This window comes from Condylostylus longicornis, unplaced genomic scaffold (assembly GCF_029603195.1).
Source record: "Condylostylus longicornis isolate FDR11 unplaced genomic scaffold, ASM2960319v2 ptg000018l, whole genome shotgun sequence".
NCBI lineage: Eukaryota > Metazoa > Arthropoda > Insecta > Diptera > Dolichopodidae > Condylostylus > Condylostylus longicornis.
Genome location: NW_026577987.1, coordinates 3,528,240 through 3,544,544, shown reverse-complemented (window position 1 = coordinate 3,544,544; position 16,305 = coordinate 3,528,240). Strand labels below are relative to the sequence as shown.

At 28.0% G+C, this 16,305-nt stretch overlaps 3 protein-coding genes across 4 annotated transcripts; 2 read left to right on the top strand and 1 right to left on the bottom strand.

The window, feature by feature from the left end:
• The first annotated feature begins 2,136 nt into the window (after positions 1 to 2,136).
• LOC129606345 (origin recognition complex subunit 3) lies at positions 2,137 to 7,926 on the top strand. Its single transcript, XM_055516626.1, has 7 exons — positions 2,137 to 2,722; positions 5,203 to 5,458; positions 5,529 to 6,013; positions 6,089 to 6,214; positions 6,273 to 7,360; positions 7,417 to 7,509; positions 7,618 to 7,926. The coding sequence occupies exons 1-7, from the start codon at positions 2,693 to 2,695 to the stop codon at positions 7,634 to 7,636; spliced, it is 2,097 nt and encodes a 698-aa protein (XP_055372601.1). The 5' UTR covers positions 2,137 to 2,692; the 3' UTR covers positions 7,637 to 7,926.
• Positions 2,691 to 4,693, top strand: LOC129606346 (cytochrome b5 reductase 4). Its single transcript, XM_055516627.1, has one exon. The coding sequence runs from the start codon at positions 2,842 to 2,844 to the stop codon at positions 4,636 to 4,638; it is 1,797 nt and encodes a 598-aa protein (XP_055372602.1). The 5' UTR covers positions 2,691 to 2,841; the 3' UTR covers positions 4,639 to 4,693.
• A 3,613-nt stretch (positions 7,927 to 11,539) lies between the features above and the next one.
• LOC129606420 (caspase-3-like) lies at positions 11,540 to 15,558 on the bottom strand. 2 transcript variants are annotated; one of them, XM_055516744.1, is made up of 4 exons: positions 14,741 to 15,558; positions 13,733 to 14,017; positions 12,382 to 12,517; positions 11,540 to 11,802 (listed from the first exon to the last, which is right to left on the bottom strand). In XM_055516744.1, exons 1-4 carry the CDS (start codon positions 15,540 to 15,542, stop codon positions 11,736 to 11,738), a joined length of 1,290 nt encoding a protein of 429 aa, XP_055372719.1. In that variant the 5' UTR covers positions 15,543 to 15,558; the 3' UTR covers positions 11,540 to 11,735. The 2 variants fall into 2 exon arrangements, with proteins under 2 accessions (XP_055372719.1, XP_055372720.1); XM_055516745.1 differs by having other exon boundaries at positions 14,759 to 15,558.
• Between the last annotated feature and the right edge of the window lie 747 nt (positions 15,559 to 16,305).

Here is a 16,305-nt window from a genome sequence, read left to right as displayed (position 1 = left end):
TATGTATTTATTAGTGTGTGCTAAAATTTCATAGCCCTACAACATGGGGTCTAGAAGAAAAACGAAGAATAATGGTAAACTTTAACGGCCACTTTGTTTTTTTAAAGTTCAGATATGGTATGCCGTTGTAGAAGAAGTCAGTAAACACTTTTTTGCGTTTACGAAACATAAAAAATATTGCTAGGGCTATAATAATATATATAAATAATTTTAGGGAGCTATAACTTTTCTTCTACCGAAATAAGTTTCTAGAAAAGATCTATGTACGTATGAAATTTCAGCTTTCCATCTTCAAGGGTGTAGAAGTTTTGTAAACATGTCTATCGACGAACCGACAGAATGAAACTAATAAGCACTTTTATTAAATTTTTTTTTGGAAAAAAAACATTCTAAAATAGCACTTAGCATGAACAACAATAAATAGGAACCTCAACAACTAGGGTCCTCAGCGTCTTCAACCATATTTATTCAAGTGTCTCTATTATTTTAAAAATTTTTTGATAGTTTCTTATCATTAAAATAACATATAAAATCACATTAAATTTTTTAATTACTATTTAATAAATTTGAATTTAGTACAAAAAAAATTGAATAACATCTAATTCATCTAATAAATCATTCTCAATTCTAATTAACGCCAAACTATTTAGCATATCTTGTGTCATATTTGTTCTTAAGTAAGTTTTGATTAATTTCAATTTAGAAAAACTACGTAAAAATATAAATATTACTATCAGAATCGACGAAGCAAATGACACTTTTGGTACTATGTAATTATGATTTATGAATTATGATTGGCGAATTCCCCTAAATTTCAACGGTGTTTTTATTTCTAACTTGTTTTTCAGTAGCATTTTATCCCAAAAAAATAAAGTACGGAGAACCTTTGCGTAGTAATATGAGGTTATCAAACATCAAACAAGTATGGCATCATTTTTGTTATGATAAACTCAAAGGCGGTAAATAGATTATCTGTTTAAAATTGATTTGAAATCAAACAAAATTGAGGGAAAATGATGACATTCTCATTTTCTCAATGTTTAAAGTTTTTTCAAGTTTTGTAAAGCAAAATTTAGTGTTTTAAAAACTTGAATTTCACTGGGTTTAAAAACTTGCTTATGTCAAGAGGTTTTATTTTTAATAAATTTTAATTTTCAATTAAAAATAACTTTTTTTTCAATACTTTTTAATTAAAAATAAAGCAAAATAACCAAAATGGGTTCACAAATGGTAAAAAGTTTTACACTTTTTTAATCCAAAATCAAAATTTTCGGTTTTTTGTTTATGTTGAACGGTTTATGTAACCAAAAAATATTTGTTTATGTTAGATAAATACATACTTTGAAATTTTATGTTTATCGCATGATTATACAATTTTTAAAATTTTTTTTTGCGTCCGGTTTGTTTTTAATGAGATTTTTTTCTTCTTTTTATGAGAAATTTCGTCGTTGTTTCTATTTTTAAAGTTTTTTCAAGTTTTATCCCAGACAGACCTCCTCTACTTTATACCATGGGCATGAACATCTCAGTTTGATAAACTAACGGAATGAAAAATCACCTAATTGTCAGGAATCGCAGTTTGATAGTGGATTCATTGTTTCGTCGCAGTTATTTCAAGTCTACTAATTTGTGTCTTGATGGTTCGACGCTTTTAAGCTAAACGCACTTTTTTTATTATGATTTAGCACTCTTTTGACAAGAATAATTTTCAATTAAATAATTAAAGTATATAAAACGGGCTTGTTAATTATAATATAATTATAATAAAATTGACATTTCAAAAAAACCCAGGCTAAATAAAATTAGATTGAACTTTTCGAAGCAGAGAAAAAAAAAACTATTTTAAAAATAAAGAAAATTTTTAATTTCATGAATCCTGCTCAAGTAAATTTTTACTACCTAAGATATTGATAAATATGCCAAAAATTTCTTTTACTTTTAAGATTTTCAAAAATTCAAAGTTAGGAATAATATGTTTCTGTATCAAAAATTGACTTAAAATCAACTATTTTAATTATTTTTATGGCCAGCTTTGGTGTGACAACATTTTTGTTTTTATTGTTTTATTTAGAAATATAATTGGTTACATTTACAATATTCGTTGCTTACTTAGTTCTAGTAGTTTGATCAATAAAACAAAAAATATTGCAAATAAAAATACTGACACAACTATAAGGACTTAAAAGGAAAAGTGCATATTTATTTTTTAAGTATTTATCGTTACTGAAAAAGTAATAAGAATAGAAAAATAACTACAATTTGTGTGCATGAATATTCCTATCCTATTATAGTAAAGGATCGAAAAGTTGCCTTTTAAGCAGAAGCATATTAAAAAAAATTTATTAAATTTACATACATACACACCTACTTCAAATTTTTGATTTTCGATTTATGGCTCCTATAGCAATTTTGCAGTTTGATATGTATTTTCGTAATTACTAATGTGAAAATGCAAGAACGATTCGGGAACTTGTAAATAAATAATATCTAAAAAGTGTTTCGTCATTATTGCAAAACGAAGTTAGTGTTGTGCAATTTTCTGTGTGACTGATACAATCAGCTGATGAAATTAATGTCATATTTTCGCGCTTAAAGTAGTAAGAAATACAAATGGAAAAATTTTAGGAAAGGAAGTGGAAACTTGGTTAAATCTTTAAAAATATAAATAACTGATCACGTAAAAATATATCTTATGATGGATGATACTGTTTCCGTGGCAAAGGTAAATTTGGAGTAAAAAAGGACGAGCTTTTTTTGGCTTGACCTATAGTTCTATTTTATGCTACATGTTCTAGTCGGATACAAATTACTATATTTTTATTGTTTTTAAAACAATACCTAATGAAAAAGGTATTTCCGTTCCTAAGTAAAAAGGATAATATGAGTGCTCCAGGAAGGAGTGACAAAGTTCCTAGTTCAGATAAAAGCGAGGTTACAAAAAGTAATGATTATGAGAATAAAGATTCCGGAGGCTCAGCAACGGGAAATCCGCGAAACAAATGCGCACTAAAGCCAGGTCATTCTCTCATGGACTGGATAAGGTTAGGAACGTCTGGTACAGATTTAGCAGGTACAAAAGGTGTTATCACTCCAATAAGTAGCACAGAATTAGCTAAACATTGCAATCAAAATGATGCTTGGATGGCAATTCGTGGAAAAGTATATAACGTCACCAAATATATGGATTTTCATCCGGGAGGAGTCGAGGAGTTGAAAAGAGGAATAGGGAAAGACGGAACTGCCTTATTTAATCAAGTTCACGCATGGGTGAATTATGAGCAGTTGTTGGCGAAATGCTTCATTGGACCATTACGAAATATAGTTCAAGTTGATTTAGAACCAATTAAACCTAGACAAAAAGCAACTACGCCAACACCTGACTGCACTGAAAATCTGAACAGCAAAAATTTATTTAGTTGTGATGAAAGCGATAGTTTTAAGAAACCTATATTACCATTACGTTTAAGCAATTCTGAAAAAAATTCACCGGTAAAAACTGTTAGTCCTGAAAATAATTTTATAATGAATAACTTAACGGATGCAATAAGCGAGAAGCAACAGCAAAGATCATTAGCAGAAATTGTGCCAAGATTTGATTGGATACAAAATACGTCCGACTTAACACTTATTTTTTATACCAGACCATTCTCAAATCCAGGTTTAGTTGTATCATACAAGACTTTTTCAGAAATTAATATTCGTATTTTCATTGAATTCGTAATGCATGAGTTTAGTGTAAAATTTAATAACGATATAAAATGGCCATGTATAATTAAAATTTCCAAAGAAACTGGGAAAATAGACATCATTTGCAAAAAAACTGAACCACAGTTGTGGACAATTTATGGAAATTTAAAGCTTGAAAATACTTATAAAAATAATTACAATTATTCTGACAAATACGAATTTGAAATAGAAAACTGTGAACAAATTAATCATGATTCGTTTGGATTGATATTAAAATCAAATGAACAAGTGTCAATTTTAACACCAGTTGGACATCACCTCAGTTTAACCGCTTTAATAAATGGCGATGAGGTGACAAGAAGTTACACTCCAGTGCCATTATTTTATCTGCCGCATAACAACTTAAATGTGTCTTACAAAATAGCTATGCTTATTAAATCTTATCCAAAAGGGACGCTAGCAAAGTTTATTACAGATCAATCGCACAATCAGCTCAAAGTTAAACTATCAGCCCCAAAAGGAAATTTTTCATTACTTAAACTTTTGGATCATAATCGTGTTGCCCTATTAGCAGCAGGAAGTGGAATTACACCAATATTAGGATTATTAGAACACCTCTTAGGTCGAAACAATAATAGATTAGAGCATATAGAGTTATTTATTTTTAATAAAACTCAAAAAGATATTTGGTGCAAAGAACAGTTGGAAACAATTGCTTCACAGGATGAAAGGATAAACATACGATATATTTTATCAGATAGTGATAATAATTGGAATGGTGAAAAAGGAAGAATTTCAGAAGATTTGATAGCTATTCTCAATGACAACACTAAAAACTCATTTGTAACATTTTGCTGTATTTGTGGTCCTAGACCTTTTAACGATTTAGCTTTAAAATTTTTGACAACTGTTGGATTTTCGACAGAACAACTTCATTTTTTTCAGGGATAAAAAAAGTTTAATTTTTTAAAAATGTAAAACATATTTAAGGAATTTTTAATAATATAAAAACTCAAGGATAATTATTTAATTCTTCACAATATATTTTTAGTAGAAAATGCACTATTAAATATAAAAAAGATATCTCTATTTTAAAATAAAAAAATTAACAAGAAAAAATACACCAATTTATAAAACAATAAAAAGCTTTTTGTGTAAGAAATAGAAAACAATTTATATTATGCGCCCAATAATTTTTAAATATTAAGTCAAAAAACTGAATGTGATAAAATATGTGTTGTACCTCCATATATAAAAATGACACTATAAAACTTTAAATATACAAAAATTACTGTAATATTAATGCAAATTGTTACTTGAATTTAATTTTAAAATGGTTTATGTTTCTATTCGAATACTCTGAAGTATTTTTTACTATAAATAATATAAATAAAAAATTTAAATAATATAAATAAAATAAAAAATCCGCACTTGCACAAATGTAACCCAAACCAATTTTTCTTATGTTGGTGCGAAATATTTAAGGAATTTCCATCTACTAATTATTCTTTTTAGGGTGTTTTTGTCTACAAAAACTCTAATTTTAAAAGATCAATGGGAGATACAACAAAAAAAAAGTCAGCTATAAGAAATTTAAAAGAGCAGTTGTCCTATAAAACCTTTACAAAAATTTGGTTTTCTATTCAACAAGACATTTCTGAATTGCAAAAGGAAGGTTATACAAAAACGATAGAAGAAGTAGTTAGCTATGCTGCTAACGCACATAAAGAAAACTATGATTGCATTTTACCGATTGCAGCTTTGTTAACCGGTAATGCATTTAATTTAGCAGTTGTTCAGTTAATTTTATTTTTTAAGGCAATATAATATTGTGTTTTTAGGAATTAATCACCCCGACCATTTGGAGCAATTTGAAAATATAAAGTCTGAAATTTTTAAACGTTTACACGCAAGTGTGGCTATTATTCAGTCGCGGGATTGTGGAACGTTGAAATATGCCATAGAAACTATGGTTCGAAATTTCATTGAAGTAGTAAATAAAGACGAAACGTTTAATGAAATTCCAAAAAAAATTCGAAAATCACAATGTACAATGCAATCACTAGAAAACTGGTACGTTAATCAATCTTCTGGAAAGGAACTTCTGTTGGTGGTAATAATACCCGACTTTGAAGGATTTAACGCTGAAATTTTGGAAGATTTTATATTAATTTTGAATTCTTACTGTGACAGAATTTCATTTGTGCTTATTTTGGGAGTTGCAACAGCAGTATGTGCTATTCATAATACGTTATCATATCGCGTTATAAGTAAAGTAAAGCTAAAAATATTTCAAACTAATTCAGTTATGAATTCTTTTAATAAGGTAAACGAGTTTTTTTTCTTTTTGTGCTCTTCGTAATAATAAAAATTCAAAAAAATTTTACAAAAATTATTTCAGATATTTGACGAAGTAGTTTTATCTCCAAAGTACAGTTTCAATTTATCAGGGAAAATACTAAAGTTTCTAAGCGACATTTTCTTGTTTTATGATTTTTCTATAAACGGATTTATTAACGAATTTAAGGTAAGGAAATAAAAGTTTAAATTACTCTTCATAATACGTTGAAAAATCTTTAATTTAGTATTGCCTTTTGGAACACTTTCTACAAGATAATGTTTTTTCATTATGCATAAATTTCCAAGAGTCTCTTGAAAACTTAAAATATCTTACACATGATGAATTCGAAGTTTTGAGACAACTACCATCATTTCGTCCTTTTGTTGAGAGTATAAAAAATCCTGCCAAAATATTATCAATGTTCATTACTAGTAAATACTGGTTAAAAAAGGTCGTCGATTTGTTAAAAAAATGCCAGATTTACTTCAAAATTTTTCGGTGTTTTATAGTGTTTTTAACAAGTTTAGTTGGAGATTTACCAAACTCCCCACTTGGGAAGCACAAAAGGGAGGTGTACATTTATTGTTTGTCTAAAGACTTAATTGAAACGGAATCTTTTCGTGAGTGTTGGAAAATTTTGGAATTATTTTCTAAAGAGGAATTTGTTTTCAAAATAAATAAAGCAATAGGCGATACTACACACTTTATTGCGAGAAATTTAACAAATGGCGAAGTCGATTCAGAATGTCAAGAGTTAATTTTTGGAAAATTTGATGCCATCAAAACTTTATTGAGATGTATAGAAGATGCTGACATAGAAAATGAACTTTCAAATGTTACTGAAATTAATCGGCAAGAAACTCAATTTGAATTGGGGAAATTAAATCGACATCAACTGAAAGAAAAGCTTTTGCAAATGTCGAAAAAAGCAATTCCTGTTTCTAATTTTATTCGTTCGATACAACAAATATTAGAATATATTAAGATTGAAATAGTTTTTAAACACTTAAGTCCACCGGACGTGCACGGACTAACATTTTATGAATTATTTACCTTTTCTGATTTAACATCAATTCGTAGGCATGTTATGGGAAGTCCACGGGGTTCATTGCATACTGCGCTAAATGATCCAAATTTTTATTTACAATGCGACTGCTGTGAATTGGACTTGCCGCAAACTATAAAGAACACATTACCTGACATTTCAATTGCCTACAAATTGCATTTGGAATGTGGTAAACTTATAAATTTGTATGATTGGTTACAGGCATTTCGGTCAATTACCGATTATCAAGAAGATGATAATGATCAACAAATTGATCCAAAGATTCAGTAAGTAAAATTAACAAACTGGCAAAGAAAGGTAAATTGACATTTTATTTTTTCAGAGCAAGTTTTACAAGAGCTGTTGCGGAATTACAGTTTTTAGGTTACATTAAAACTTCTAAACGTAAAACGGACCATGTTACACGACTAACTTGGTAGCTTTTAATTAAAATAACTAATTGTAATCTATTATAATTTTCTAAAATTAAAATTCTAAATTATTTTTTAAAGTTAGAGTGTTTATTTTTTTTCTTAAATTTCAGCACGTGGAAAGTGTTATAACCTGTACTGTAACTATGTTTGTACATACATACATACGTACACATAAATGTGAATTTCGGTTTACTTACATAATGGTAAAAACATAATAAAAACAGTATACTGCAATGGCGAATGATATCTAATCCTAACACAGAACAGCTGCGAAACGGGAAAATCAGTAGTTATTAGATTAGACTTGTTTCGAAAACCCGCATAAAGCAAAGTGGTCGTGCTCCCAAAATTTTCGAGGAGAGTCTCAAAGAAACGTTATTAAGTGCGTTTTGAAAGTTTTAGAAAAGCTCGGTCATTGTTCAACGACGTTTTAAGGGCGTGAAACAAGCTCTTAGCTTTAGCTCTTACCTTTTAAATAATTTGAAAAAAACTTTAATTTGTTCTTACCGTTTTTATTTAGTCAAAGGAAGGTGTTACTTCTGGTGTTATTTGTAAAACTTGCTTTACTTCTAAAGAAATCCCATTACAATTTTGAAAAATTTATTTGCAAATAAAAAAAGTGGTATCTTTTTGAAATGTTTACTATTACTGCAAAAAAAGTTATATGGAACTTTCTTCAAGTAGATACTTATATTTTATTCAAAACAAAATACATATTATATTATTTTAGAAAAGTTATCAGCCATTTGTCATCTTTGGTTCTTTAATTTAAAGGTTTTTTGAATTCATCAGTAGCAACCTAAAGGCAATCTATCAAAATCTAGATTTATCAAAACGATAGAATCGTTTCAAAAATACATCCTATTGAAAAACTACATAATTAAAATGGAAATTTTTTTAAAAAATCAATGAAACATTGTAGCACAAAAAAATCGAATGCAGTAAATCTAATGTAAAAATCTAATGTAAATTATGAGCAGTATGGGGCCATGTGATTGAGTAAATCAAGCTACATTAGATGAAAGACAATACAGTTTTATGCCGAATTTTAAAAATTACATATGTATGTAATTTAGAGTTAATTGCAGTAAAAAGACGATTTTTTTGGTTAAATCATAATTTTGTGTGACAACCTTATAAATATATTATGTAAATAAAAAGTCAGTACTTTTTTCTTTTCCATATGATATTCCATCATATGATATAACCACTTACAAAAAAATCTTCAACTTACTTGTTAAAAAGGGTTTATATTCAATTGGTTCTTAAAACTAATATGTATTGCATATGTATATACGAACATGCTAAGTATCAATTAGTTCTGTAGTGAACGTGATACACCCATAAACTCCTATAATGTAAAGATGCTGCGGTAGTAATGTACTAAATTTCTGACAAGTAAATGATATATGTAAGTATGTATGGAGTTATTCCTTTTTAAGTAAATATCAAATTTATGAACTCGCTTAATTTACTTAGTAAAAGATTCCAATGAAAATTATATTTAGTAAAATTTTTGTTTCAAAGTAGGCTGTAAAGAAACGTATAGAAAAAAATTAATAAAAAAAAAATTATTTGATTCAGTCGTTTCGAAGAGTAAGACGTATCAAAGCTTTCAAAAGGGAGAAAATAAACTAATTACAAAAAAAGAAGCCATTATTTTCAAAATGAATAAAAAAACCATTTTTCTCTGTGCTTTCATTATTTTGGTATGTTAGGAATTGTTTGGATAGAAAACGATTTTCTTATTTAATTTTTTTCTTTCAAGATTCAATTTTTGAATATTTATAGTGCTGCTGATAATGAACGTGAACAATTAGTAACCGGGAATAAGCAGGAAATAATGTACAATATTTTGAAGGTAAGTCATAATAAATTATGTACATATATGTATGTACATAATTAATAAAAAATTATGAAAAAAATAAAAACTAGTTTGAAAATATCCTTTTCAATGTTTAAGAAGATAACAACTATATTTATTTTTTTAAAGGCAAATGCTACTGGAGGAGGTTCGGCACTATATATAGCAAAAGGAGTTCTTGGTTTGCTAGCTTTACCATTTATGATTTGAATGATGGATTTAAAACGACTTTTTAAATAAAATTAATAAGAGCTGTTTTAATCTGAATTGTCCCAAAACAATCTAAATTATACATTATTTTGTTATGTAACTCTAAATATTTCATTTGTTTGAATAAAAATTAATAAGAGAGAACAAAGTCTTTACCTGCTTGTATATGTAAATACCATTTAAGAAAATGCAAGTCGGGGAAAAATAGGTTGAACTCGCGTTTTCAGTTCTGGTTGCGGGATCACAAGAGTTTAAACTGCGAGTTCAAAAATGAAGAAAAATGAAGGCTTTGTGGTGATATTTTTCTGCAAAACTGCAAAAAACGATTTTACAATTTTTAAATTTGTACAAAAATATCTTCAGAATTAAAGTTTTTTAATGCTACTGAATTAAATTTGCCTCGCCAATGGTGCAATGGCTATTGAACTGGTTCTTTAACAGAAGGGTCTCGGATAGCCCAGCCAGGTCACTATAAAAATTATATTCAATATTATATAAGCTTTATACAAATTACATGATACTATACATATTAACTAATTGCTATATTTCAATAATATCCAATATTAAAAATACCATAAAAATAAAATAGTAAATATCAATAACCTTAAATATTTAATATAAAACTACGATAGTTTCGTCACCTACCTAGTAAAACTCAATGACGTAAGAAACTGGTGTTCATGATTATCAACAGTATCGCGCACCAGCCCTATGCTCTTCCCGGGAGCGATGCAGGAATAAAAAAAAAATGCTACTGAAGTTTTTCAGAATTGGAAATTTTTACACTTTTTTCCATGTTTTCCAAAGTTTACAAGGCAGTCAATTTAATAGTGGTAACACATGGTGACGCTTCTTCCACGGCAGAAAAATTCGATATTCTCCTTTGCAGTTAACTCAATATTAATCGACTTGACGCATTAACTAAGTGCGCATACGGCATATGATATTATGTTATTGAGCATATTATTTTTCGTTTTGTTGTGTGATTTGGTTTGAATTAAAATTGTGATATTTCGGCTTCTTCCTTTTTCCATTAAACTTTTTCTCAAAGGGTTTTTTATCGAATCTTCAAGTTGAAGATTTTATTTAAAAATAAAAATAAAGATATTTGAGCTAATCCATTTGGCGGTACTGTGAATTTACATCAATGTCATAATAAGCATTCTTTCATTTTTATTTTTTCAAATTGACACTACAATCACTTCTCATATTTTGAATAAACTTAGTCTATGAGAAGAAAAGCACTTCAGTCATCACTTAAAAATAATGAAATGCTTCTACTTTTTAGTACCTTAAAAAATGTTGAAGGCGAATGTTGTGTTTGTAATTTTTCCGCTTTGTTTCATGTATTTTAAAAATTATAAATAATTGTGAATGAAAATATAATTATATTTTATTGATATTTGAAATATAACTTCAAAATTTTACCTGCTTTATAACAAGTATGAATTTATTTTGTTATTTCTTCTCAAAAATAATTATTACGATTTAAAAAATCCATATAAAATAAGACCATGCTTTCAAGTACTCTTAGCATTAGGACTTATTAGAAATAAAAATATTAAAGAAAGTTTGAATGAGCTTTTGTTTTACAATTCTGACCATGCGACTTTGTATGCAAAACGATATCAAGGATTTTTATTTAAAAATTTTAAGGTTTTCTTCAAATGAAAAATTCTAAATGCTAAATTATTGCAATTTTTAATTAAAAATTAAAAGTTCAAATTTAAAAAAAACTTTAAACATTCTGAATTTTTAGCACAATATTTGAAAGAACATAAAAGGATAATTCAATTATTTTATAATAAATTAATTATTCTAATAGTAATTAATAACAAAAATAATAAAATAATATTAAAATAAGTGTGCAATTGGATTTAAAATTTTAATAATACAATTTGAAACTATTGCAAGTCTTTATTGTTAATTACTTTAATTAGTAGTACATACAAAATATCAGTTACATTTATGAAATAAGTTTTAGTGATCTTCTATCTCATTAAATATCGTTTTTCATTCCGAATTGACTTTTTTCATTGCGGAGTCGTTATAATAATAAAACAAAAACTGGATTGCTAGATTACTTTAGTAATCCTAATTAAAGTTGGTTTTCGTAGTGTGTGCTTTTTAACTTTAAATAACCATTTGCAATTTTTATACATGATCTCCGAAAATATAAGGTACTGTCATTGTGTGGGTTATTGTCGGTATTTGTAAGCCCCTGAAATATATATTTATCATTTTTTTTTGTTAATGAAATATTTCCGTTGTAAAAAGGCAAAACTGCTCAAGTTAGAGATAGTAATTTAAAAAAAATATTTACTGTATATTAATACAATTCTCCCCTTCCAGAAACTGTTATTCCCTCTTAACTAAGTCTTCTAAATATTTTTATAAATCACAAGACAGCATTGTTTTGATTTCATGTAATAATCTAAATAAAAAACAATTACAAATTCCTTTTGCTTTAATTTTTTATTTCACATATATATATCGGCTATATATGTAAATAACATTTTTAAAAATAAGGTAATAATTTCGATACCATATACACATGTGTGTTTAGTACGTTTTCTAAAAAAATATTTGGTGTAAATCTCTTAAAAAAAATTCCCATTTTTACTTGTCTACTACCAAAGTGCCAGAGGAAATAAGCCAAATTTAGCATTAATATAGCTCTAATACAGGAGTTTTCTGAAATATAATATTAAATGGACTTTGTCCTAAACCGACTTAAAAAGTTTTGCCTTTTTGCAATAGATTTATTAGATTTATTATATGTATGTTACATGTGAAATACCTAGTTTCATCTTGAATTAGTTTTATGGTATTATTCATAATGTCATGAATGTTCTTTCTATCACCAAACTGAGAAAATTCTGAACAGAATTTTCTGATGAATGGAGTTCCATTAACATCTCTGTACGAAACAAATCCTGGAAAATTATAACTGCTTTAATATTTTTTTCTAGTATTACTATACAACTGAACCTATATAGTAAGATTTACCATATGGTCCACAGTAGTAATGTATTTCACAAACAAAGAACGCCATATAAAATTCTGTTAAGTTATCTTTTGTGTAACTTTGAATTAGAAAAGTTCACTAGAATATTTCGAGAATGCTGAGATGACTCTTAAGTAGTTTTTTTTGCATTCGCGTATTACATTTGTGCGAAAATTTTAAACAAAAATTATTATAGAATGTTGGATAAAATTTGAATAGAACAAAATAATTCCTTGTGTTTACAAAAAGGAACAATTATTATTTAATATTCAGGGTGGTCCGCAACTGATGTCAATACTCTCCCTCGGAAGGTTTTTTAAAATCTTAAGTTTAAAAAAAATCAGATTGGAAAAATCTTGGCTATAACATCCTCAATAGCTTAACCTGGACATAAATCGATGCTCTAGTGTACCTTAAAACCGGTACGTGTGACGTGAAAGTTGTATACGATTAAGTTACGGAAAATGATGTATCGCATCAAAAAATTAATAAAAAAAAGAACCTTTATGAGGTATTCAACTTTTGTTTTATATTTATTAATTTAAATTATTTAAATTAATTTAATGTTCAAGCAGCTATTACTCGAGCACGGTAAACTTGGTATCAACCATATACATTACCGTTATGTAGTTCTAATAATTGCGTAAAGAAGTTGCGAACTTTATTCCAACATCAACAGCTACAAAATTGTTCTGAAAATATTTGTTAAACAGAATTTTTCAATCTGATTTTCTATAACCCTCCAAAACTAACCCAAAACTTCTGAGTCCTCCCAAACACAAATAATATTTTTCCTAAAAAATGCAAATCAAATTTCTCTACAAGGACTTAATACTAGTTCTGGGGCCTTACTATGTATGTAATTTGATTTTCATATTCAGAAAAATGGTAACGTAAGTACCAATCAATTTGTATGGCATTACCTTCCCATTTCTGCAAATACGAAAATCGTTTCAAGAAAATCGGATTGAGGAAATAGAGGAATAGAGGAAATTTGTTACCAGGTCGCTTTCGTGATAAATAAAAATTGGACATATCAAATATTTATTTAAAAAAATATATAGTTGTGATAGATAAAAGTAAAACATTCACTGTACATATATGGGTGCAACTGAAAAAAAAATTATAAACAAATTACAATTACCTTCAAATGTGCTGGAAAATATGAGAATTTCTCTTGGCATACCATTAAATTTATCTTCCGATCCATCTGTATGATAAGACCTAGGGTCAGTCGATCCTTTACAAGCCTGCACAAGGAATATTTTAGGCTTGTTTGATAAAGTTTTATTCTTAATAACACGAAATATCACATCATCATAAATAGAGTATTCTTTTCCATCAGAGGCGTATACTTTATCATTTCGTTCACCGTGAGATAAAATTGCAAATACTACGCATGAATGATTGCTAAAATTTTTCCTTTCAACTGTAAGAGAATTAATTAAAAATAGTTATTGAAAAATATAAAATGTACACGTTTATTATTTAGTTTTAAGTTATTTTTTTTACTATAAAATATACAACTTTATCATTAAGTTTCGATTGTCGATGCTTTTGTTAATTTTTCATTGGTATCAAGCATATGTTAAACTTCAATTCGTTACTGGAATGAATTCTGAAGCTGGGACGGAAATCATTAGAAATTTTTTATTCGATTTTGATTAAGTAAAAAATAATTTGTGGTTAAATAAAATTATTTAGACGTATTTGAAGCGTATTAAATGTTTTTTGAATGAAATTTTAAATAGATGAAAAAACGTCGAAGGCAGTTTTATTGGATTTCAAATGCCTCAAACTGAAATATGTATGACAAGGTTTCTTTTTTTTCATGGTATTCTATAAAAATGAAAAAAAGTAGTTTGCGACGGATACAATATAGGTTGATGTATTTATTTTAGGGATATTTATGTACAATGTTGCCGAAAAAATACAGAATTATATCAAAGAACTAAATTTTGTAAGCTCTTTAAGAAAGCTCAATTCCAATATTCTATACCTTAACGTATGTTCAATATACTTTGTAATATTATATCATGCATCAAGGTTTTAAGTATGTTGTCTAAATCGTTTTTGCTAAAATATGGGTCGTTATCGTAGGAATTAAGATTCATCTATGAATGTATCTATACGTATGAACATATGTACATACTTATGTATCTGTATTTACCATTTGCCATAATGTTTTGGATCTCCAATGCACTAAGGTTATTATGTGTTTCAGTAATTACTTTAAACTTTTTGAATGTGCTTTCTAATAATTCAACATCTTTTTTGCTTCCGATTCTCTTTGATAAATCTTTAAAATAATCATGATGGAAAATATGCAAAATTCCAGGTTTTTTAAGTTTTTCTAATTCTATTGAAGTTGACGCAGAAAGTTGAATTGGCACTGGAATTTTTCGGTTTTTTCTTATATTGATTATGGAATCTTGGTTAAGGTTTTCAGTCAAATACGGTGGCGAATTCAAAAGTTTTGTAATTGTTTGCTTCGGAGTGCTAAGAATTGGCTTCGTAACGTGTTTTGTAGTTGTGGCTGAATTTTTTAATAAAGCATTTGAATTATATTGAGAAGAAGTCGGCTTTTGATTTTTTGCATCATCATGACACCAGCTTGATGGCGGAATCTCTTCTTTATTTAAGCAAGATCTTTCTCCACCGATATTGAAGAAATTATTGTTTAAATCATTGTCAATTTTTTTAATTGTTTTATGAAACTCTTTATTTGTAGTCACTTCACATTTTGTAACAGTTTTTTTTGTAGTTTCGTTACGATATCTTTCAACTGTAATTCTTTCGTTGAAAATATTTGCTTTTCCTTCTGGAAAGTGAAATTTTGAAGATGTTGGTTCACTTATATTATTTAATGTATTCAATGTTGACTTTTGAGCCTGGTTTAAAAGTTCCCATTTTTCAAGTTTAACTTTATTTCCTAAATTATTTTTATTAGACATGCTTAGTTATTATTTTTTTTTTAACAGAATCGATCTACTGTAAAAACTGCACTAAAAATTTTTCAAAAAACATTGAATGGAATTGATTTTATTAATATTTTGTGATAAGATAAGATGTGTATATGTACATGTATTAAAAACTTTCGCACTAAAACGTAGATAAAAATATCCCTTCGAACATTCTAGGAAGTAAGAAGTTTTAAACCAAATAACTCAAGAAATGCTTAGGTAGTCGTTTAGTATAGGCTAGATGATGTGTTTCAATGTGTTAATAAATTAGACGTTTTTAAGTCAAGGGATTTAATCTTAAGTCAAGGGATTTATTTATTATTACGTTTAGTGTGAATCTTTTCTCTCTATTTGGAGGCATAGCATGTATGTATTTTTGCAAATCAAAATATTTAGTTACCTAATTTATCTTCGAGTGACATCGAGATTGAAGATATTCAGCATCGGTTCATGTACACCATTGGTTGGTTATTTGGTTGACGTGGCCGGTTCAGCAGGTCCACCGCATCTCAATAAACAAAATTGTGCCGTTTTGCTAACACTACTCCGTGATCGCCAGGCCGTCATTGAGCATACGAAAGCGTATTCAAAAGCGTATCTATCTTGGTACGGTTGTATTTCCTCTGCCTCCCTAGGTAAGAATTGCTTTCACTATTGTTGTTTACAAGCGCATAACCAGGCCGGGTTTCAATTTCAAGCTCCTCTCAACTATTTTCTTGCAGGTGTAGAGAGCCATGCACGCCTTCCTCACCTT